Below are 23,072 nucleotides of genomic sequence, written 5' to 3'. Positions count from 1 at the left end.
TTTTGCGGCCAATTTCGCACGGATCGGTCCGGAAGCGGTCCTTTCCGGCGTGGTAGTGTGCAATCAATTCAACGAACCCAAAAAAACCGCAGTGAAATAAGTCTTAAGTAGGCTAAATAAGTGAAAAAACGGAGAAGGCAGAAGTGTGACAGTAGTGTGACAGCACCACGTGGCGGATATACCGCGTTTAATGCAAAAGTGTAAATAACTTGCTCATTTATGGATCGAATTGATTGCGGTTTGAATTTTAGTGATGTGAACCGATTGTGAAATCCGTTTCCGTCGGAAAAACGGTGGAAATTCGAACATTTATGGAAATCGTTAATTTGGCGTTTTCGGCTTCCGAATTTTGACACAAGCAAAAACGGATTCCTATCAGACAAAAATCGCCAGTACCCAAGCGACAAAAAATAAAGCTGCTCGAATTGCAAGCAGCTTTTCTGGTAAAATCGGAAATGTGTCGGAATAGCTGTTGGTGGCTGGGAGGGTTTGCTGGGACATGTTATAGGTGCTCAAAACTGCTCGAATTTGGTGATTTGAGCCAAAAGTGCCAGGTATACTTTGGTGTAAGATTATTCGTCACAGCGTCTTAGTGAGTGGATTTGAGATCGCGAAAAGTGCTCGATTTTTTTCGAGCGTTTTTGAATTAATCAAAGCGTTTGCGAGTGCTGCTTTGTTATTTGAATTATTCGGTAGCTTTAAAAAAACTGCTCTAAACTGCTCGAATATCCAGACAGGTGCATATAGTGCATGATATATACGTTGGAGTGTGTGTTTACTGGTTCAGAGTGGCTCTAAGAGTAAAATGAAGTGTGCGATAAGTGCTCGATTTTTAAGCACTGCTGGAGTGACACAAATCATCGGTAAGTTCGTGTATTGGTGTTTGTGATGCTAGGTAGGGCTAGAATAACTGCTTGAAACTGCTCGAATTTGCTGAAGGTGTTTGGTAGTGACCGTGCAGGTGACAGTTGTGCTAGGAAGGGGCTTTAACTAATCGTATTGCGGTCAGTGCTCGTCACTGACGTCATTGATTGCGTCATTTCAGGATTACGACGGATACCGGCATTTAAACGCTAATTGGGTGGTCGGATGGGTCGCTGTATGTAAGTATTGTGGTAACCGTTTTATGTTTTCGCCTTGCTGCTGTTCAAAGCAAAAGTTTTATTGTTCAAGCCGAACTCGCAATGTGAACCCCATTTTCCGTTTGGTTACTTTTTTGGCTGGTTAAAGGTAATGATAATCAGTAAATTGCACATTTTTTCCAAATGCAATGTATCTATCCATGTATTTACTAATTTAAGATGGATGCGAAGAGCTGGACGGTAATAGTAACGAACAAATACAGTCAGCGATAGCAAAGGAGATGTTGCGGAAGCGTATAACAGCCCTGGGGGTCCAGATGGATGTGATGAATGAGAGAATGGACAAACTCATCGCAATGTCGCAGCAAGGGGAGAAGAGCCAGGTCGTTTCTAATACTAGCCCACCTTAGCCACCTGTTACCACCTCTGAGACAACATCGCTGCTGTAAATTATAAGCAACGTGCGGGCGACGCCCTCTAAGTAATGATATGGCTAAGCCTTTTTTATTGTATGCAGTGACGGATAATAGAATAAGACCACTTCTATACCCGATTTTCAAACAACTGCTTTCAATATTTTTACAAAGTATGATTATAATTGTTTGCATCATTATTATTAGTATTATTAAACAAAACTTTGGAAAAAGCATCCTCAACATATTTTGTTTTTTTTTTGTCAAAAATTCACAAAACATTGACATCTATCGCGAAGCCAGTCAATAAAAATAAACCACTGGTTTGGTTATATCGACCAATATATTTATCTACTCGAATTGGCATCGCGAACGCCTACCGCTCACGAGTCGATAAAAAGATAACGATCGATATAAATACTGATCGAGTAGTTACGCTATCTGTCAAATTGGCTGTCAAATCTCTGGTTTGTTTACAAATAGCAGTACAAGATTGTTATTGCTAGTGGGAAACGTTTGGTTAAAAATGTTTATTGCATTATTTTTAACGGATGATGGTGATGATGATCATACAAATCTTGCAGCATACTGAAGGCATTTGTTACCAGGCATTTTGAATTACCAGATAAAACGTAAGTGAAAACATGTGTGGTGGAAGTGACCATCGATTGCATTGATACGTGGAAGGATGCTAGGAGGTGTACACCCTGAAGACGGCAGTGGTTTACAGTATGGCTAGTCAGGTGGTTACTGGCTCTAGTTCCCGGAGAAGCGCACACTGAACTTTGATGAAGAGCCTTCCGAAGGGTGTCGCAGAGCGCGTGTCGTATGTCGGGTGCGTGCGTGGCCCGGTATTAGGAGATTGAGTGTTCCGTTGGTCATTACGTTACTGGTAGCTTGCCAGCAACTTAAATTATGCGTGTTGTGTACTAATCCTTGTTGGATGAACAGCCGTTGCCTATTTTTAAGAGTGTTCATGATTTTAAGTTTTTCAATATTATTACATTACATGTTGATTGTTTAGATTTATTCAAAATTCGAAATTCATTGAAATTCTCGGCAAAATCATGAGAAATTTTTTGACGTAGCACATAAAGAGTACAATTTTTTTTCCTAAATCTAACGTAAGCTCTCAAATCCGACTCCGTACCGTTTATCAACTGGTTCGTGGCAGTAGATAAATATATCGATCGGTAGTGCCAAACTGTGTCGTTCGCGATGCAAATTAACGACTTTTTTAACCACTGCTCGACTTTTTCCTCACGATTTGTATGACGGGCATGACAGTTGTTACCATCGTTTTACGGGTTGACAAATTTGTTGCGTTGCGATACCATTCCGCCATGATAGTCGTTATATCGATCGATATATTTATCGACTGATGGTTAATTTGGTTGGCGATAGGTGTCATTGAGTAAAAAAACTTCAATGGAGTTAACAAAAATTGAGACTCAAAACAATTCAACTTTTTTATAACAAAGCTAGACTATGTGAAGGTTGATAATACAAAAGAGCGGATGTCCAGGACTATAAAAAAATTTGGTCGATTTTTAAGTGTGATGAATAGGTTTACTTTATTGTATAAAATGTTTTGGTCATAGTGTCATGAGAGTAACACAACGATGCTTAAAATCGATATATCGTTTGATTCAATGATTTTTTTTTTTTTGCATTTTTGCTGACATCTGAAACTAAATTTTGCAGAAAAAAACTTAGTTGATCCTTTGAAATTTGGCTCCATAGCCTCAGCTTTACGTTCGTTAAACATCAAGCCTGACAATGTATAATTTATCAAAAACTGATTTAAATTCCTTTGAAATTCAGTATTTTGAATCACGTATCTAATAATTGTATCATTCACCGTTCTCACCGCTCTTTCAGCTTAGCCATTAGATTGTGGGTGGTAAGGTGGTGATTTGCTGACTTTAATACCTTATGAATGTTACGTTGATTTTTACTTCCCTGAGTTGAATAGAGGCCCATTGTCTAACACTATTTTTCCTGGCATTCCTAAACATGTAAAAAATGTATCTTGCTCTTGGATGAAAAGCTCTGCTCTGATACTTGTCATGATTTTAGCTTCTGTAAACAACGTTAAATTTAACTTTACTTTGCTTTAAGGCAGAAGTCCGACACAAACAACGATCTTGTCCGTTCGGCAGGCGGTTTCTGAATGCCCAGCCGCCGGGACGTTTTCTATGTATTTCCACTTGACATTTCTACATCAAGATGTGTACAGATATATACAAACATAAGGTACTTATAAGAATGGGGGCCTACACTTGCATGAATTTCGTGAATCTATCTACAACTATCACTAGTGAGCTATTCTCGAAGAAACAAAAATCTACGAGTATTCGCTCAAGTGGACTTAAATTTTCTTGCCATTTTGTTGTGAATGCTTCTTTCAGTATTATTTGTCTGGAATGACAAATTAGAGAAAAATAATGACGTTGTTCGATAGCTCTACTGGTTTCTTTCGGATCGTTGCTGTGACTCGCTTGGGGTTTACCTTAAGACTAAAATTACAAATGTATTCTATCTTATTTTATTTACAATATTACACGAATACTAATGCCTATCCTGAACCTGAACTATACAAATATATTTACATTAAATTCATGTTAATCGGGTTGCCTACTCATATGCGCAACATTCCCGACCGCCCAAAATTCCCAATTTTAATCGTAACTATCAATATCCTCTCACTTTCATTTTCGAACTAACTAGCCTTAATTCTTAATTTCCTTCCTTTGAAATTGCAACTCTCATTTTAAACAATATTTCCTCCCAATCGTAGTTCCTCAAAATTTAAATTTCGCATTATTCTCACTTCATTTCTTATGTTGATTATTCATTCCTTTCAATTATTTGAAACATAAGTTCCCTCTCTCTATCTCTCTCTCTCTCTCTTGGTCAATGTTATTCAACCGGCAAAATACATATTCTTGCAACTGGTCTTTTCATATCAGTTGTATTAGCGGTTCTTAACGTTACCACACGTACTACTCCGTCACTGCCTGGATGAACTGCTGTAATTCGAGCAAGCGGCCACTTTGTTGGCGGTACGTTGTCCTCACGCAACAAAACCAGCATACCGGGCACTATTGTTGTTGCCGAGCTATTCCATTTCGTTCTCGCCTGGAGCTGTTGCAGATACTTTGTCTTCCATCTAACCCAAAACTGCTGCACTCGTTTTTGAACCAAACGCCAATGATTCAGTCGGTTATCTGGAACGTTCTTCAAATCGATTAAGATCATTCTGCCAAATCGTCTCGAGCAAGTCAGGTTTGGTATCGGCTCCACTAAAAACGTAAAAAATTGTGTGTAAAATTATTTGTCCGTTGTGCTTCCCTGCATCAATCGTTTGTTTGTGTATCATTCTATCCGTACTTACCATCTCCTTGCTTTAACGGTTGTTGTATGTGTCCTAATTTGGTCGATTTTGTTTAGCCTCGCTCAGCTGTTTGTTGTTGTTTATTCCGTGGGCTTGTGTGTTGCGCTGTGTGTGTAAATGGCTCCTGTGTGTTCGGCCTGTGCAGCGGATGCCTCCGTGGCCAATGATGTGCTGTGCTGCTGCTTTTGTGATGCGGTTTGTCATAGAAACTGCACCTCAGTTCCTGATGCCGTTCTTCAATGCATCAGCCCTTACCAAAATGTCCACTGGAGCTGTTCCACTTGCACTGTAACCGTTGAAAACCGCCGCAGATTGCCCACGAAAGATGGTAGCTTCCAAGCGGGCTTCCAGACGGCGCTAGATTCCATTGTCGCGTCGCTCAAAGACGCCATTCTGCAGCCTCTCACTAGGGAGATTCGCTCTCTGCTATCTCCTCGGAAGGCCGGCTTAACTCTTGTCTCTCACCAACCAGGTACTGATCATGGTGCGCCCACCTCCTCTCCGATCAGGCTTCCTCCTATCCTTAGCACCGACCGTCCTTCTTCCTATGCCGCGATTGCAGGACAAACCCCCGCTCCGAGCCTTGTCGGAATTTCGGGCACAAATGCGGTGACGTCACCTAATCTAGTAGCGACTCAAGCGCGTAATCCTCGCAGATTTTGGTTGCACCTCCTTGGAGTTGCACACCATATCACGACCGACCAAGTGAGAGCATCGGTGATACGCCGTCTCAACACCGAGGACGTGCTTGCTTTCTCTCTCTTGGCTAGAGGTGTTGATCCAGCTTCTCGACGCTCTCTTTCTTTTAAAGTGCGTGTTCCAGATTCCTGTCGTGAGTTGGCTCTCTCCCCTGAAACGTGGCCTATTGGCATCCGTGTGAGAGAGTTTATCACCGCTACTCATCACGATCCAGTTAGACGTCCACCGGCTCCATACAGTACTCCTGTTTTAACAGCTAGTAACTCTCTCATCGCCGCTCGACACCGTCATAGAGAGGCTCCCTACATCAACCGCACTCAGCCTCTCCACAGCACACCTTCCTCTCCTGGACACAGTTCGGACTTGACTTTGATCCACGCTACACCACTCACTTCACTTCCTCATCCCGCTCCCCCTAGCAAGCGTAAGAGAGTTCTAACTTGTAGTCCCCATCAGCAAACATTGGACCAATTCTTTCGTGCATAATTCGGCGCCCAGGAAAAAAATTTATGCATACTATCAGAACGTGCGGGGTCTCCGCACGAAACTCATTAACTTCCACCAGGCCTTTGCTGAATCTGACATATGTGTCCTGACCGAAACCTGGCTTGATGATTCGATCCCATCGTCGCTTCTTTTCGATGAAAACTTTATCATCTTTAGATGCGACCGCAACAATAGGAATAGCAACCTTTCGCGTGGTGGTGGTGTGCTTATTGCATGCTCATCACAACTTGCGGTCTCGTCGATCTCGTCACCATGCGCATCGTTGGAGGCGGTGTGGGTTCGCATCAACCTGGGGACCTCGCACCTGTACCTTGGAGCCATCTACATTCCGCCATACAGCAGCTCATCCTCATCTGTAATTGATGATTTGATGGAGGGCATCGGTGTAGTCCTGGGGCGCATGCGCTCCGAAGATAAAATTATGATTTTTGGCGACTTCAACATGCCGGGCATCTCGTGGACTGCTGATCCCCATAATAAACTGTGGCTTTATCCTTCCGATTTTAGGCAGCGGGATACGACGTTCATTGACGGTCTGAACTTTAACCACTTGAAGCAACTCTCAGGGGTAACTAACGGTAACGGACGTCAACTGGACCTGATATTTGGCAATTCCGCTGCAGCCGCGATCTGTGATTCAGTACACCGAGTGTCTTTGACGATTATTCCCGAGGACGCTTATCATCCAGCATTGGAGACGTGCATCACCGTCATCGCGTCGCCCTCTGATCGTCCGTCTCGTTTAGTTTTGACGCGTGAGCTGAACTTCAGGAAGCTCGACAACAGAAAATTTATTCGTCTCATCTCGACATACGACTGGAGCTCCCTGGACGCTGCTCCTAGTATTGACGAGGCTGTAGCCAAGTTTACGTCTGTGATTTTGTCTTTCCTCTCCCAGTGTTGTCCCTTTCGGACCCCTCCTCCAAATCCCTTGTGGTCAGATAGACACCTTCGTTCACTTAAGGCGGATCTTAAGCGTGCGCTTCGTGCGTATCGAATGCACCGCTCCACTTTTCACCTGCGTGTCTTCAAATACGCAGCATCTGCTCATCGCAGTTATAACAGGATCCGCCTTCGTACCCATAACGCGCGCATTCAATCCCATCTTTATACAAATCCTAGGTCATTCTGGAGATACGCCAATAGACAACGTGGATCCTCCGGTATTCCAACAAATATGTCTTTGGGCGATTGCTCTGCTTCCTCCCCGTTGGAAATATCTAATTTGTTTGCGCATCACTTCGATGGTCTTTTTGTTGATCCGACCCACTCTACTGCGTCTCTTGTGGCTGGGCTCTCGAGTGTTCCTCGGGACTGTATTAACGCTCATTCGGTGCATATCGACGAGCAGATGGTGCTCACTGCACTTTGTCAGCTTAAGCGCTCCTTCTCTCCTGGTCCTGACGGCATCCCTTCTTCTGCACTCATTGACGCTAGAGAGGCGATTGCTCCTGTGTTGATTCGCCTATTCACTAGGTCGGTTGATACAGGAGTTTTTCCCTCTCTTTGGAGATCAGCTTGGCTGATCCCAGTCTTTAAGAAAGGTTGCCGGACGTCCCCCTTAAATTATCGAGGCATCTCCATCCTCTGTGCAGCGTCCAAAGTCCTCGAGTCTGTGATCTACTCTTCTATCCTTCCTATTGTTTCCCCGTTAATCCCATCCTCCCAGCACGGTTTCGTGCCGAGACGCTCTACCCTGTCGAACCTTATGTCGTTGATGATCGATCTGTTTGCGCACACAGCCGCTGGTAGGCAGGTTGACGTCATCTACACAGATTTCAAAGCTGCGTTCGACTGTTTGTCGCATCAATTGCTTAATGCAAAGCTCGAGCGAATGGGTTTCGGTGGAGCCCTTCTTCTCTGGCTCTGTTCCTTTTTGAAGGACCGGTCGTACAGGGTAAGGGTGGATGGGGCTCTGTCGGACCCGTTCATCAGCAAATCTGGGGTTCCTCAGGGTAGTGTCTTGAGTCCTTTATTGTTTTCACTCTTCATCGCCGATTGCATTCAATCGCTTCCCCCTAACGGTTGTTTGTTGTATGCCGACGATGTCAAGTTTTATCTTCCTGTGTCTTCGTCCCGCGACTCCCGCTCCCTCCAATCCCACATAGATGCTTTCGCTGGCTAGTGCATATCAAACGGGCTCGTTCTTTGTGTCTCGAAGTGCTGTGTAATTTCGTTTGGTCGCTCTTCTTCCAAATATTTACACCAGTATCGGCTCTACGACTCAACACTTCCGCGAGTTTCCTTGGTCAGGGACCTTGGGGTGTGGCTGGACGACAAATTGTCCTTCGAGCCGCATCTCAACTCGGTCCTTGAGCGGGCTAGCAAGGTGTTGGGTCTAATCTCTCGTATGTCTACTGAGATTCGAGACCCGTTATGCCTGAGAGCGCTGTATTGTTGCTGGGTGCGTCCCATCCTGGAGTACGCCAGTGTTGTATGGTCCCCCGCTGGTGTCACCGCTATGAACAGGTTGGAGAGGGTGCAGAGGAAATATACGCGGATAGCCGCTAGACGTTTACTGAACGACCCCAGCACAACCTTACCTTCTTATTCGGAGCGGTGCCAGCTGCTGGGTTTGGTTAAGCTGGAGGATCGTCATGGTCATGCTCGCAAGTTATTTATTGCCAACATCCTGCTTTCCAACATTGACTCCCCCGCCCTTGTGGCAACTATCCCTTTATATGTCCCCTCCCATCGCTTACGCGTACGTCCTCCCCTGCTTATCCCTTTTTGTCGTACGTGGTTTTCCCAGAGCGATCCATGGATGCGCGCGTTATTAGCATTCAATTCGGTTGGTGATCTGTTTGACCACAATATCTCCATTAATTGTTTCCGCTCCCGTCTTTTGTCCTCTTTATCCTAAAATCTGTTTTTCTTTTCCTCACTAGCCATCTCTGTCTGCACCCTATATCCTCCTTACGTGTTATGTATGTTTAGTTATAAGATAAATTGACTTTGTAAAGCCCTTGAGGCAAACAATTTGAAAAAAAAAACAAAAATTAAGATTCAAATCGATATTAAGAAGATGAGATCCAGTTAAAAAATGTAATGGCGTTAGTGCTTCATAATCTGAAGGGTCACTCGATAATGGTGTGATCGGCCTAGAGTTCAAACACGATTCTATTTCCGCAGGAACTGTTGTCATGTCTTCGTATGATGCTGGATCATTCCCAAGAACTCTAACTTAGTAAAATTTCATAGACTTCACGGCCGCTTCCCACAATCCTCCAAAATGAGGGGCCCCAGGTGGGATGAATTTCCACCTAATTCTGTTTTCTGCGCTCCAAGACTGAATCTCCTCCTTCTGCTTCGGCGATTGAAAAAGCTCATACAGTTGACGTAGCTCGTTTGCAGCCCCCTTGAAGTTGGTGCCGTTGTCCGACTGCAACTCCGTTACTAAACCTCGTCGCGCTACAAATCTTTGAAGAGCAGCCAAAAACGCAGCAGTACTCAAATCAGACACTAATTCGAGATGGACGGCACGAGTCACAAAGCACACAAACACTGCCACAAATGCTTTGGTAGGAGCTCCTCTTCGATGCTGGGCCTTGATCCAAACTGGACCGCAATAGTCCACTCCTGATATTGCGAATGCCTCTGTCACTCGATTCCCTGGAAGGTCAGCCATTGGTTGGTTCACTTGCCTCGGCTTGCATTTGAAGCATCTCACACATTTATGACAAACTTGCTTCACAATAGATTTTGCACCAAGTAACCAATACCGTTGTCTTATTGCTGTTAACGTTGCTTGTGTACCAGTATGTAGGAGCTTAAGGTGATAATGTTTCGCCAACAGTTTTCCCAGCACATGATCCTTGGGAACAGCTACAGGATTGTTTGCGTCCATGCCTAATAGCGAGTTTTGGAGCCTTCCCTTTAGCCTGATGATTCCTTCAGCGTCGATGAACGGATTATATCCTCTCAGTGGGGATGATCGCGGTATTTCTTTCCCATGCCCCAAACATTTGATCTCCTTCTCGAAACGCTGCAGTTGTGCTAATCGAAACAGTAGTCGTTCTGATCACAGCCGTTCTTCAGTGGTGAGAAAGAGCGTATCGTGGTTAATAACTGAAGATTCAAGTTTCTGCTTCCTTCTTTAAACGCGTTTGCACGCCTTGTAGGAATCTCTGGCAATACCCCACAACGAGCCGAAGCTTGGTAAAGGATGAAAAGCGATCGAACAGCCAGTCAATGAAATTCTCTTCACTGCATGAAGAGACAATTAAATCCACCTTACGTTCTTCGCCTGTGGTTATTGCTCTTACTTCGGGCAATTCTGGCCATTTATCTCCAGCTTCCGATAGCCACTTTGGCCCCGACCACCATAGCGCAGAAGCGACTAATCGACTCGGCTCGCAACCTCTCGATATCAAATCGGCTGTATTCTCCACACCCGGAACATGTCGCCAAATACAGGCAGTGGTCAATAGCTTGATCTTTGCCGTGCGGTTGCCGACAAACGTCTTCCAAAGATGATGAGGGGACTGAATCCAATGCCACGTTGTCATAGAGTCAGTCCACAGGAAACAAGGGCCTTCACGTAATCGTCCCTTCCTCACGAAATCCCATAATCGGCTTCCCAACAACGCTGCACACAACTCCAGTCTGGCAATCGTCAACCGCTTTGCTAATGGTGCCACCTTGGATCGCGAAATCAGCAGCTGTACTATTACTTCTCCCGTTGTCGATTCGCTCCTCACGTAGATACAGGCTCTATATCGCTTTTCAGAAGCATCACAGAATATGTGATACTGAATTGCCTCGCTCGCACACACCAACCTTGGAAGCTTAACGTCTTGCAGCACATGAAATTCATTCGCCAGATTCATCCATTCACGGCACAAACTCTCCGGTAGTTCCTTGTCCCAAGGCCAGGAATTTCCATTAACATATTTCAGTCTCCAGAGTTGCTGCATGAAGATATTTGCCACCATCTAAACGGGGTCCACAAATCCCAAAGGGTCGTAAATCCTTGCAATTGCTCCCATTACATTTCTCTTTGTCAATGAAGCGGAAACCATGATCTTAGGAGCACGTACTCTTACAACGTCTGTATTGGCTTGGCACGATCTTCTTCCGGAATTCCATCTAACGCAGTCCTGCTATTTGATGCCCATTTCCGAAGTTTAAAACCCGCTCCAGCCAACAGTTCAACCACCTGCTCGCGAATGCTTTGAGCTCTTTCCGTTGACTCAGCTCCTGAGATGAGGTCATCCACGTAGAAGTCGTTAAACCATTTCATTGCATCCGGAAATTTGCCCATGCTGTTCTCAAATGCTCTCCGAAGAGTTCGTATGGCCAAATACGGAGCACACGCTGTACCATACGTAACCGTGTTGAGTCGATACATGCTCACAGGATCTGCTTCGTTAGACCGCCAAAAAATGCGCTGCAAGTCTCTATCCTTCTCCTCCACTAATACCTGACAGTAAATTTTCTCCACATCGGCTACCATGGCTACCTTATAAAACGCATCATGATAGATACAATGTCATCCTGCAGTTGTGGCCCGATCAATAGGATGTCGTTCAACGATTTTCCACTGTCTGTTCTACATGAGCCATCAAACACGACTCTGCATTTTGTTGTACTGCTGTCAAGCTTCAATACGGCATGATGAGGTAAATAGTATTTTATACCTTGGTTTCCATTCTTCTCATCTGCTATTCTCGTCATATGACCAAGCTGAATGTACTCTTCCATGAACTTATGGTACTCTTCACGTAGACATTCATCTCTCTCCTTTCTTCTTTCAACTGCTCCAAATCGTTTGAGAGATATTTCATATGACTCGCCTAATTCACGTTCGTAATCTGCCACCTTCGGTAATTGCACTATATATCTTCCATCCTCGTTGCGACGCGTTGTTTCTGCATACCATCTCTCACAAAGTTGCTCTTCATCAGACATCAGCTTCTCTTCCGGTATATCTTCTAGCTGAACCAATCTCTCCATTGCGGCATTGAAATTATCATCCATCGCACAACCCACGATGCTTTCGTTGAAACCATCCTTAGTTGGCTTCGATAATCTTCCACTGACAATCCAACCCAATCTGGTTTCGAGCAATTGGGGAAGATACGAAGCCAGTTTAATCCTTCCTTCTTGTAGCAAATCGGCAAACAATCTAGCTCCTATCAGCATGTCTATTCGTTCTGGTTTGTTAAAGGCTGGGTCTGCAAGAGGTATGCCTAATGGTAGATTCCACCGCTTCACTTCTACCATACGACTTGGATAGTCGGACGTTACTCGCAGTAACACTAGAAACTGCAGTGATACTTGAAATTCGGACACACGCGATCTTATTCTGGTAACTACCATGCTGGATGAAACAATAGGCACGGTGTCGTCTATTCCAGATAAAGGGCTCGATATTCGGACTCTCTTTAGTTTCAGTTGTTGGGCCAGCCGTTCCGTTATAAAGTTGGATTGAGATCCTTGATCCAACAAAGCTCTCGCTGGCAACTCCTCTCCATCGCTTCCGCGAATCAACACTACTGCCGTCGATAACCACACCATCCTTTGTGGTTCTCCGGATGCTCGGGTGGTATCATTAATCGTCGCAGCTTCCTGCTCTGCTGCTGTTGACTGTGAAACCTTTTCTGCTGACTCCTGAGCTGCTCGTTTACACAATAGCGTATGATGTCTTCCATGGCAATGCTTACACGTCGTAACATTCCGACAAAACCTTATTTGGTGATTTGGTGATGCTTGAAGATCTAAAACATAAACGTTGATTCTTCGCCAAAGCTTCTCGTTGTAGAATCGACATGCCATCGAATTTAGTACAGTTGTCTAACGGATGATCTGCCTTGCTAGCTGGACACGCCTCTTTATCGTTGCGCGATGAGCTGCACACGTTACAGAATATATTTGCGGTATTCTGTTCATTTTCTGGTCTGGACTGGTAACGACTTCGCTGGAAGAGCTTAGAAGCGGCTCTTTTGCCAATCACTCCGACGCTGTGCAGTGCAGTGCTGTTCAACACACGAATCCGTTTTTCGCAGAACTCCAACAATGCTCGTAGCAGTCGGTCAGGTTTTCCACTGCAAAATTTTCCCAGGACATTAATGTGGTCTTATCAAGCTTATACGTTACCAGTGTCGTGAGTGGCGTGTTCCAGTGTTGTATGGGTTCGTCTAGCCGTTTCATTCCTTGAACTAGCCGTCTTGTCTCATTCACAACCCTGGTCAATTCAGCCGATTTTCCAGCATTCATTGGTTCCAGCTGAATCAGTGCCTTGAAGTATTCTCTCCGCAGTATCTTGTTGTCGTCGTATCTCTGCAGCAGGGTCTCCCACGTTGGCATATAGCTTTTCTCCTCAAGTGGTACATGCTCGAACTGCAGTGCAGCTTCTCCCTTCAGTGACGCTAACAGGTACTGAAGTTTTGCCACCTCAGGTAGCTCTGGTAAATCATGCACTAATGACACAAAACGGTCCTTGCATGTCACCCACTTGGTAATATTTCCATCGAACGTTGGCAGTTCTAGTTTCGGTAAATGCATTTTCACACTCGCGGACGTTGTGTTTGCCATTGTACTATTCGCAATCGGATGCGCACTTTCATCGGTTCTTTGCAAATCCATAATGAATCCTCTCACTTTATGATATTTTTTGTAGAACTCCTTTCTTTCATTCTGCATCAGTATCCCGTCAATTTCTTCATCTTCAAATAACAATTTTTCTCTTGCATCCTCATACGATCGCTTTGTTTCCTCTAAAGCTTGTAATTGACTCTGCAATTCTCCACGATGCACGGAATTGTTGTAATTGTCTACGAATTCTACAAACGCTTCTATCCACGAAACTCGGTCTTTATACACCTTTAATATTTTTTTTATTTTGCTTTCCGGTGGCATTTTCAAAATTTTCTTTATTTATCCGCGCGATACACTAATTTATCCAACTGTCCTCTAATCTGCTAACTGACAACCGACGCCAACTTTACGCGCCCAAATTTTCTAACAGCGATGGTGTACTAAGGTCACTGACCGACACGACGCTAACTTTCGCACACACGTTACCACTTGCGATGGCGTACCTCACCTTCAACGGAAGCCGACGCCAACCGTATGCACATTTCAAGAAAATCGCACTTGCACGAGTTAACTTTTTCGAAAGATTTTCTTTCGTTCACGTTTCGTTCTTTCGATCACGTTCGGACGTGATTTTGCGGAGCAGAGAACTATGACCGTTTCAGTTTGCGGTTAGACGTAGAGTGGTTTATTTTCTAAGATTTTACAAAATATTTTGGGTCGGGAAGGAAGGATGTGGAAGGAACGAAAAACAACAAGAACAGGTAAGCGAAGGATCGTTGATGGTCCGAGGGTCGACGGCGATACCGGTTTTATCTCGGAATATGAATAATTATTTGTTTAGGACGGCGGAAGTGAAGGATCGCTTGAACGTGATCGTACTTGTTTTGAACGTTTGTTAACTTGCCCCTCCTTAGATTTGAGGCTCCGTACGAAAAACTTCCATCATTGTGGGCGGTTGAAAGTTTGGACTTATCTGGGCGTTTGGCTCGTTCTCTTCGCAAGTGTTATCGTTGTCGTTGTTTGAGTTCGGTGATATGGCCGGTTTCTGTCCGTTTATGTTGCTCACAACGCTTGTTATGGACCAATTGTTCCATGTGAAGCTTTTGGCTTCTAGCCGTATTTGATGCATTTCGCTTCTTAAATCCATATGCATTGTGTGTAGATGTTCTAGAGTAAGGTTCAGCATGTGGTTCTTCGATGTGACGTTTATACCATAAAGCGGAAGATTCAACGGCGATCCGTGAAGCTCAGTTTGGCTGCTGGAAATCTCTTCGTCATTAACGAATATGTCACATGATTGGTAGGATAGGAGAAAAGATCCTGTCAAGTTTCTCTTCTTAATACCACATGTTGTTTTAATAGTAAATTCTGCCGCTTAGTTGATCAGAATGTGTGTCCTATCGAGTTGGAGAATTTCCATCGCTGCTGGGTTTGTTATGAAGTCACATGTTGCTTGTTGTCCTCTGAGTATAGCTGGTACGCGAGTATAGCATTTTCCGTTATCTTCTTGTAGTTGTTCTAAGCAGTAAATGTTCTTGTTAAAGTTCGGGACGATGAAAAGTTGTGATTTTAAGGATAGGTAAAATTGGTTGGGAACATGAACTTTCTTATCTTTATGCGTTATACCGTACAATTCAATTTTCTTATATATATATATATATATATATATATATATATATATATATATATATATATATATATATATATATATCGTTCGTCAATTTCGGGCAGCTAAGTATAAATAACAGTTCATTGTTATTTGTTGCTATTTTCGTAGTCACATATGATAGTGCTTCTGAAACTGTTTGAAACGGAATATTCTGTTTCTGTAAATCGTTCATTAACAAATCTATTTCACTTCGGTTTAATATACGAGGATTTACTATACCTAGTTTCCCTAGAGTAATACTATCTGCTACCAAACTCAATTTATCGAACAAGTATTTGAGATTAAGGAGAATGTTGAGGGAAAAGAATTCTATTGAAGAATCTCGTGACAGTCTAAGCGCATCTTTGATTGTTTTCAAAGTTTCTGTTAGCTGAAGCGTTAAATCCTTATTTATTTTCACTTGAACGTTATTATTCGTAATCAACCCGTTCAATGTAGTATTTATCAGGCGTAAATCATTTGCATCAGGACTTCCTGCAATGAATTTTCAAACAGTTTCCTATTGTGTCCCATCTTTTGGCTCTATGAATCGGTATCGTATTTTTTAACATTTCATATGCATTTGAAAACTCTTGCTCTATCATGCTTGAAAATTGGGTTTCTTCAAGGGATTTGAACTCAATAGATAATACCTTAATTTCGCGTTGAATGTCCGATTTATTAAAATGATGAATGTAATAAATATTACCTATCGCTAATCTAGCATCGCCTCTGTTAAATGCTATTATCGGAATTTTTTCCATACTGGATATTGTGATGTTTTGGCCCTGACACTGCTGTACGCATTTGGAAAAGAACAGTTTTGTTTCATTTAATCTTTAGATCTGTTTTATGTATTATTTTTCCTTTTTTAGTAGTTACAGTAGTTCGGTTGATTTTATCTATTTCTATCTTTTTATATGGTTTCGCCTGTTTAAGTCTTCGTTTTGTTTTCATAAATGCATTCGATTGGTTGGATATCTTTCTGTCCTTTCGAGATTTGTTGTGAAAATTTAAATCTTTTTCCTGTTTTTTGTTAAGATTAATTTTTACTTTATTTATAATGGATGGTGTTTCGTTAGAAGGTGTAATAATTTCTATAGGAGTGAACGATGTACTAGAATGTATAGAATTATTATACTTGTGCACAGACATAACTATTAGATCTGAGAGTTGTACGTGAGGATGTTCTGATTTATGAATTCGATAAATTTCGAGTAAAGTAGAATGGAATCTCTCTACAATACCATTCATTTCACTTCTTCCTGTAGCGGTCACATAGGGAGCGATATGAGAGAAGTCAGTAACTTCCCTGGAGTTAAATGACTTCTCTCCATCTATTACTACTATGCCTGGTGGTTTATGTTTTAATACAATCTCCTTTGATGCTGGGAAAACATCGCTGATGCCCCTGGACTCAATCCTTACCACTTGTGCATACTTGGAAAATTTATCAACACATGTAAGAAAATAATTGTTCTCTAGGAACATTATATCAAAATGCATAATTTCGAAGGGTGCTTTTGGCCCAGGTGTTTTTTGCATCGGTGGATTGGGTGGGTTTCTGTCGTATTTGCACTCGTTACAGACACAACAGTTCCGTATAAAATATTTTATTTGTGCATTCATCTTAGGAAAATATTATTTTTTTAATATTTGTGCTTTATTTTCCTCTATTCCCCGATGTGCTCTGTTATGTTCCTTTTGAATAACATCTATTTGATCGTTGGTGTTTGTTACGTCTTCCAATATCCTTTGAGTATATCGGATTTTAAACATATTTTGTCTTCCAAAGTTTTTATTGTATACCTCTTGTAGTTTCCCCATTATAGATTCGCTGGTTAATAAACCATTAAGTTTCGAAGGATCGAAATTAGTTTTTAAGACATTGAGTAATGTTTGTTCGCTTGTATTTGAAATCATCATTTTGATTCGTTTGAAGTTCGGGAATGGTTCAGTTGTCTGAATATCTCCAATTCCCTCTTCAAGGATAACTTGATGCCTGAATACATTCAAAGGCGCTTCAGTTGATGGAATGAAGAAATCATCGCTGTCATTAGCTGAATGTTGCGTTGCTGTCATGGAGTATACCATTCGACTTAAGGCATCCGCGACTACATTAGTTTTCCCTGGCTTGTATAAAATCTCGTAATCGTGTTCTTCTAGACATGCTTTCCATCGTTTTAACTTGGCATTAGTATTTCTTTGAGAAAGTGTAAATGTGAGCGGTTGATGGTCTGTCAGTATCTTAAATTTAGCTCCATACAGATAATTTCTAAATGTTTTCAGTGCCCATATAATGGCAAGCATTTCCTTTTCAGGAACAGAGTACGATTCTTCGGCTCTGGTTAAAGATCGTGATCCAAAATGAATAGGTCTATCTTTTCCTAATTCTCCTTGCGATAAAACCGCTCCAATGGCGTAATCAGAAGCATCCGTTGTTAAAATGAATGGTTCACTGTAATCTGGATATATCAAAACATCAGAAGAGGATAAAATATTTTTTATTTTTTCAAAACATACGATCTGCGCTGGTACAAGCGATATTCTTTTACTGGATTGCATTTTCTCACCTCGTAACATATTAGTAAGTGGTTTGGCAATTTTCGCAAAATCCTTAATAAATCTCCTATAGTAGCCCATTAATCCCAAAAAAGATCTTAGCTCTTTAACAGTTTTGGGAATTGGAAACAGTTTGATGGCTTCTATTTTCTTGGTATTAGGTCTTATTCCATCACATGATATGATGTGGCCTAGAAATTCTATTTCTTTGTGGAGGAATTCTGATTTGTCCAACTGAACCTTAAGATTAGCAGAATCTAAAGTTTTCAAAATTTTTTCTAAATTCAGTAGATGTTCATCTACCGACTTACCAAATACGATTACATCATCCATGTATATATAACATATTTTTCCAATATGTTCTCTAAGAACATCGTCTATAGCACGCTGAAATATAGCTGGAGCGTTTTTCAAACCAAATGGAATTCTTAGGAACTCGTATTTACCATTATTTATAGAAAATGCAGTTTTTTCAATGTCATCTTCATTCATTTTTATTTGATGGAATCCTGAGGCAAGATCCAGAGTTGAAAAATACTTTTGCCCTTTCATTTGTTCTAGGACATATGTTATTTCGGGCATAGGGTAACGATCGCTAATAGTTTTTTCATTTATCTTTCTATAATCAATTACCATTCTAAATTTTTTCTGACCTGACGCATCCTCCTTTTTTGGTACTATCCAGACTGGGGATGTCCAAGCTGATCGGGATGGTCTAATTATACCCGTTTCTAAAAGAGTTTTTATTTGTTTGTTTACCTCGCTTGTGTATGCCGCAGGATAAGGATACACTTTTTGATGGACGGGAATACTGTCGGTGGTGTTTATTGTACATTCGACATTTGTAGTGCAGGTTAATGCTAAATCTGGTTCATGAAAAACGTGCTTATTCCTACACAGCACATCTGTCAGCATTTTCCTGTTAGTTTCATTTAAATGATTGGTACGAAAATCAAGTAAATGATTTTCCTTTTTATTTTCATAGGTAAGCAAAGGGTATTTTGAAAGGATAACCTTCATCCGTTATTATTGTAAGAACATCTGTTTTGAAATAAAGGTTAGCATCGAGTGTTTTAAGCATACTGGTGCCTATGATGCCAAGAAAGAATGGATGAAAATCATACATAACAAATTGAAACTTCAGGCTTGATTTTGGTTCAAAAAATGCTATGTCAATTGCTGAGGTTACTTTAAAATTTCCATTAGCACTTTTAATGGTACCACTAGAATAATCATACGGTTTAGATTTTTTGTAGGCTAAAGCTTATTTGGGTGAAATTAAATTGATATTTGATCCACAGTCTATTAAAAAGGGAAATTCTCCTTGTGTTGTCCGCAATGTGATGTAGGAGAGAAATGGTTTCACCACAGTACGGACCAATCTAAAAAATTAGTTTCTGGTTCGTTCCTGACAGCAGGGGTTACACTTGTTAGATTTGTTTCATTTAATGGTGGTGCCGTTTGGACATATTCAAGCGGAGCATCCACTGAATAGGTTTGCTTTTGCTGCCAAGGAGAAGATTGAGCTCCTTTTTGGTCATATACCGGTCGATTGGCATAATTAATAGCATTCGATCGTAGGGATGGATCGACTTCCATCGGTTGAGGATAGTTAATTTTTGATTGTATCGAGAAGATTGTATCGAGGTTGACTTGGACCAGGTTGATTATAGGTAGTTGTAGGAAAATGATTCCTCTGTTGATAATGGTTTCCTTGGAAGTTTCGATATCTTGGGGGTAGTGGTGGTGTTTGATGCACATTATTGTTATGGTAACTGTGCCGCTGGGGAGATGGTACGTGTAGATCTCTTGGTCTAGGTATTTGATTCGAACGAGTCTCACCCTTAAATGGTGCCGATCTCATGTTCATATTGCAGTATTCTAGGCAATAATTGAAAGCAGCATTTAAGTTGGGTGGACTATTATTTTTAATAAAAAGCAAAGAGGACTTTCTAGACCTCTAATGAAGCAATCTAACGCTTTCTCTCTAAAGTAAGAAGCGTGTGCTTCAGCATTGATAGAGTACTTCGGGTCGGTGTATATTTGGGTTATAATTGCACTTTGCAAATCGTTAACACGACTGAAGTAGCTGCTTAATGGCTCTGTTGCTTTTTTACTGATCCCAGTAAGTTCGTGATCAAGTGTTTTCAGTTCTCTTTTGTCTTTATAGTAGAGCAAAAGAGTGCTTTTAATGGATGACCAATCACCAGCTATTCCATTGGTATTAATAACTTCGGCTGCTTCGCCTTTAATTTTTTTCCTTATTGTTCCTTCGATTATATGAAAAAAGGTGCAATCTCGTGGGACTCTAGCGTACATATGTAGAACCTTTTCTACTTCCATGACCCACGCCATTAATTCATTCGCCTTCTCTTCAAAGGTTGGGAGATCTCGTACATAGTCGAGAATTTTCCCAATGCTAACAAACTCGTCATAGCTCATAGTACTAGAAGGTGCAGAAGTAGTCATTCTATTTTTTTCGAAACAATTAAACCTTCTATCTTTCCTATCGTCCACCATATGACAATAATATTAATTTTTGTTCCCTTTTCACTTTTTTCACTGATCTAAACACTGATTATAACTCTTAAGTGATTTCTATCAAATTTAACTTTCATTTTAATTTCCTCACTTATGAATAATAATTGTGACTCACGATACGATCAACAATGCTGCGCCAATGTTGAAACTCATGCTGCGTCCGATGACCGATGCTCGATGTTCTGGGTTGATCCGGTTTGGCACTGCCTACTGAGGACCCTTCGGCGTCTGTTCGGGAGACTTGTCCACGAATTGCTGGTCACGATGACGTCTTCCTCGTTGTCGTCGTGCAGGTTTCTTATAACTTTATATCACCTCACTTTTAGACTTGGAGGTCCCATTTCGGGCGCCAGTTAACTTTTTGGAAAGATTTTCTATCGGGTTACGACGTTCGGACGTGATCTTGCGGAGCAGAGAACTATGACCGTTTCAGTTTGCGGTTAGACGTAGAGTGGTTTATTTTCTAAGATTTTACAAAATATTTTGGGTCGGGAAGGAAGGATGTGGAAGGAACGAAAAACAACAAGAACAGGTAAGCGAAGGATCGTTGATGGTCCGAGGGTCGACGGCGATAACGGTTTTATCTCGGAATATGAATAATTATTTGTTTAGGACGGCGAAAGTGAAGGATCGCTTGAACGTGATCGTACTTGTTTTGGACGTTTGTTAACTCACGCTCTTTTGATTTGTTCGCTCAACGCACTGACTATTCCAATTGTCCACTAATCCGGTAATCAACAAGAGACGCCAATCTTACGCGCCCAAATTATCTACGCGCGATGGTTCACTAAGGTTGCTGACCGACTCGACGCCATCTTTCGCACACACATTACCACTTGGGTCGGCGTACTCTTTTTTACCCAACTCGAAACGACGCTAAGCGATCGCACACTCTAATTGATTTGCATATGCACACGACGCGCCTTATTTTGTTTACGCAGCACACTGTTGTTAATATTGTACTTTTGTGTTTTCTCCAACAGTCTAAAGTTCATGTCCCTTTTCACAATTTACAACACAAAATGTATTCCGTTTATCCGTTGGTCTCCTAATTGGTAAATCCTTGCCTCCTTACAAGAGTCACATACACACAAGCAGACGATAAATGTCCGTCATTGATTTAAGTACAACGATTTTCTACCGAAGGTTCGACCACACCACTCTTCTTATACACACACGGCTTCCTGACTACAATTTACTACTATCCGGTTCGAAGGACCAAATGTTCGATAGCTTTACTGGTTCTTTCGGATCGTTGCTGTGACTCGCTTGGGGTTTACCTTCAGACTAAAATTACAAATGTATTCTCACCTATTTAGTCACAATATTCCACTAATACTATTGCCTATCCTAAACCTGAACTATACAAATATACTTACATTAAATTCATGTTAATCGGGTTGCCTACTCATAGGCGCAACACTACCCTTTGCTGAACAGCTCCAAATCAAACCAAGCAGAAAGCGTCAGCTTGTAGTAATGTGCCCAAGAAGAACACGCACACAACGCGCAACAATGTCATATGCTGCAGATCAACATCTACAAACAATGATTGATGTATTTTTGTTAATTAACGAAATAAGAACTGATAGTTCGTTCGGAATCTTAGATTTAACTTCGAGCCCCGTCATTACTCATCATCCTTGTTGGCATCCGTTGCGGGTATTGGTGGGCGCCGTTTCTGCAGCCCCGATGGCCCCGGCTCGGGGAGATTTCGGCGGACTTCTGTCTGCGACGGAAGCACGACCAGAAAGAAACTATTGTCATCATCGGACTAATCCGACGATGGGCCCTGTGGGGGAGGATGTTTTACCGGTCCCATCATCGAACGATACCTGACGCCTTTGCTTGGGTGTATTTGGCGGCCAATTGTCGGCCGGGGTGTCCTCATCACTAGCGCTTATCATCGATTTCGAGATCATGCCCAGAGTGTTACCCGAAATAGCAGGGCGCCTGGATTCCATGATTGGTTGAGCATTCAAGACAGCTCATCATCAAGTGAATCGTTCACCAGCGTTATCGTCTGCCGGAGCGTCGTCCATTTCCATGCCGTCATCCACTAAAGCAGGCACAGCACCTTTCAAGAAAAAGCAGAAGAAGACGAGCGAGCTAGCATCGGTATTACCGGACCGCGCACACATTTCGCCATTCTAGCTACCAGCAGCCTGGTCCGGTTGAGCCGGTGCATTTCCCCGACGATTGCCTGCAGCGTGGAGTTGTCCTCCAGCGGGGCGCGCCGTAAACGAAAGGAACGAAAGAACCGAACGACATTATTGCATCCTTCATCACTTCACGTTCCACTTACCAGCAACCTCCAGTTTTTCGTCCGTTTCCACGGGCACCACGGGCACCACGACCGTTGCCTGCAGCGGGGGTGTATCCTCCCCCGTTGAACTGTCCTACAGGACGGCCGTGCGTTCCATTTGGGCCGGATTTTCTATGGATTTTATCGGCGTGGAGGTCCGTGCGTTCAGCTTCTCGAAAGGCTCGATTACGTAATAAGTTTCAGTTCGGCGGGGCTCACCGTCTACGGCATACATTTTCCATGCCTACTAAGATTTTTCGAATGTACACTTCAAAATCCGCACGCAAACGGTTCCATTTGACAGCTCGCGTTGACATACCTTCAAACCGGTTCCGTTACAATGTAACTGCGCGACCAGGCAAAAAATATTCCGGCGCAA

The 23,072-nt window shown here is 42.4% G+C and overlaps 1 protein-coding gene and 1 long non-coding RNA gene across 3 annotated transcripts; one reads left to right on the top strand and one right to left on the bottom strand.

Moving 5' to 3' along the window:
* The first annotated feature begins 819 nt into the window (after nt 1–819).
* LOC118515159 lies at nt 820–1,344 on the top strand. Of its 2 annotated transcripts, none has more exons than XR_004906962.1 (3): nt 820–863; nt 1,010–1,103; nt 1,302–1,344. It is a non-coding gene; the product is annotated as an uncharacterized LOC118515159 (long non-coding RNA). The 2 variants fall into 2 exon arrangements; XR_004906963.1 differs by lacking the exon at nt 1,302–1,344 and adding an exon at nt 1,174–1,211.
* A 5,520-nt stretch (nt 1,345–6,864) lies between these two features.
* On the bottom strand, nt 6,865–12,899 carry LOC118515158. Its single transcript, XM_036061865.1, has 2 exons — nt 8,642–12,899; nt 6,865–8,557 (listed from the first exon to the last, which is right to left on the bottom strand). The coding sequence occupies exon 1, from the start codon at nt 12,873–12,875 to the stop codon at nt 11,556–11,558; it is 1,320 nt and encodes a 439-aa protein (XP_035917758.1). The 5' UTR covers nt 12,876–12,899; the 3' UTR covers nt 6,865–8,557; nt 8,642–11,555.
* Between the last annotated feature and the right edge of the window lie 10,173 nt (nt 12,900–23,072).

Source organism: Anopheles stephensi (genome assembly GCF_013141755.1).
Source record: "Anopheles stephensi strain Indian chromosome Y unlocalized genomic scaffold, UCI_ANSTEP_V1.0 chrY20, whole genome shotgun sequence".
In the NCBI taxonomy this organism is placed as follows: Eukaryota; Metazoa; Arthropoda; class Insecta; order Diptera; family Culicidae; genus Anopheles; species Anopheles stephensi.
This window is presented reverse-complemented; position numbering and strand designations above follow the sequence as displayed.

What these genes read in the sequence shown, in the direction of transcription:
- LOC118515158 (XM_036061865.1), bottom strand. Translation starts at nt 12,875, where the DNA reads ATGGCATGTCGATTCTACAACGAGAAGCTTTGGCGAAGAATCAACGTT.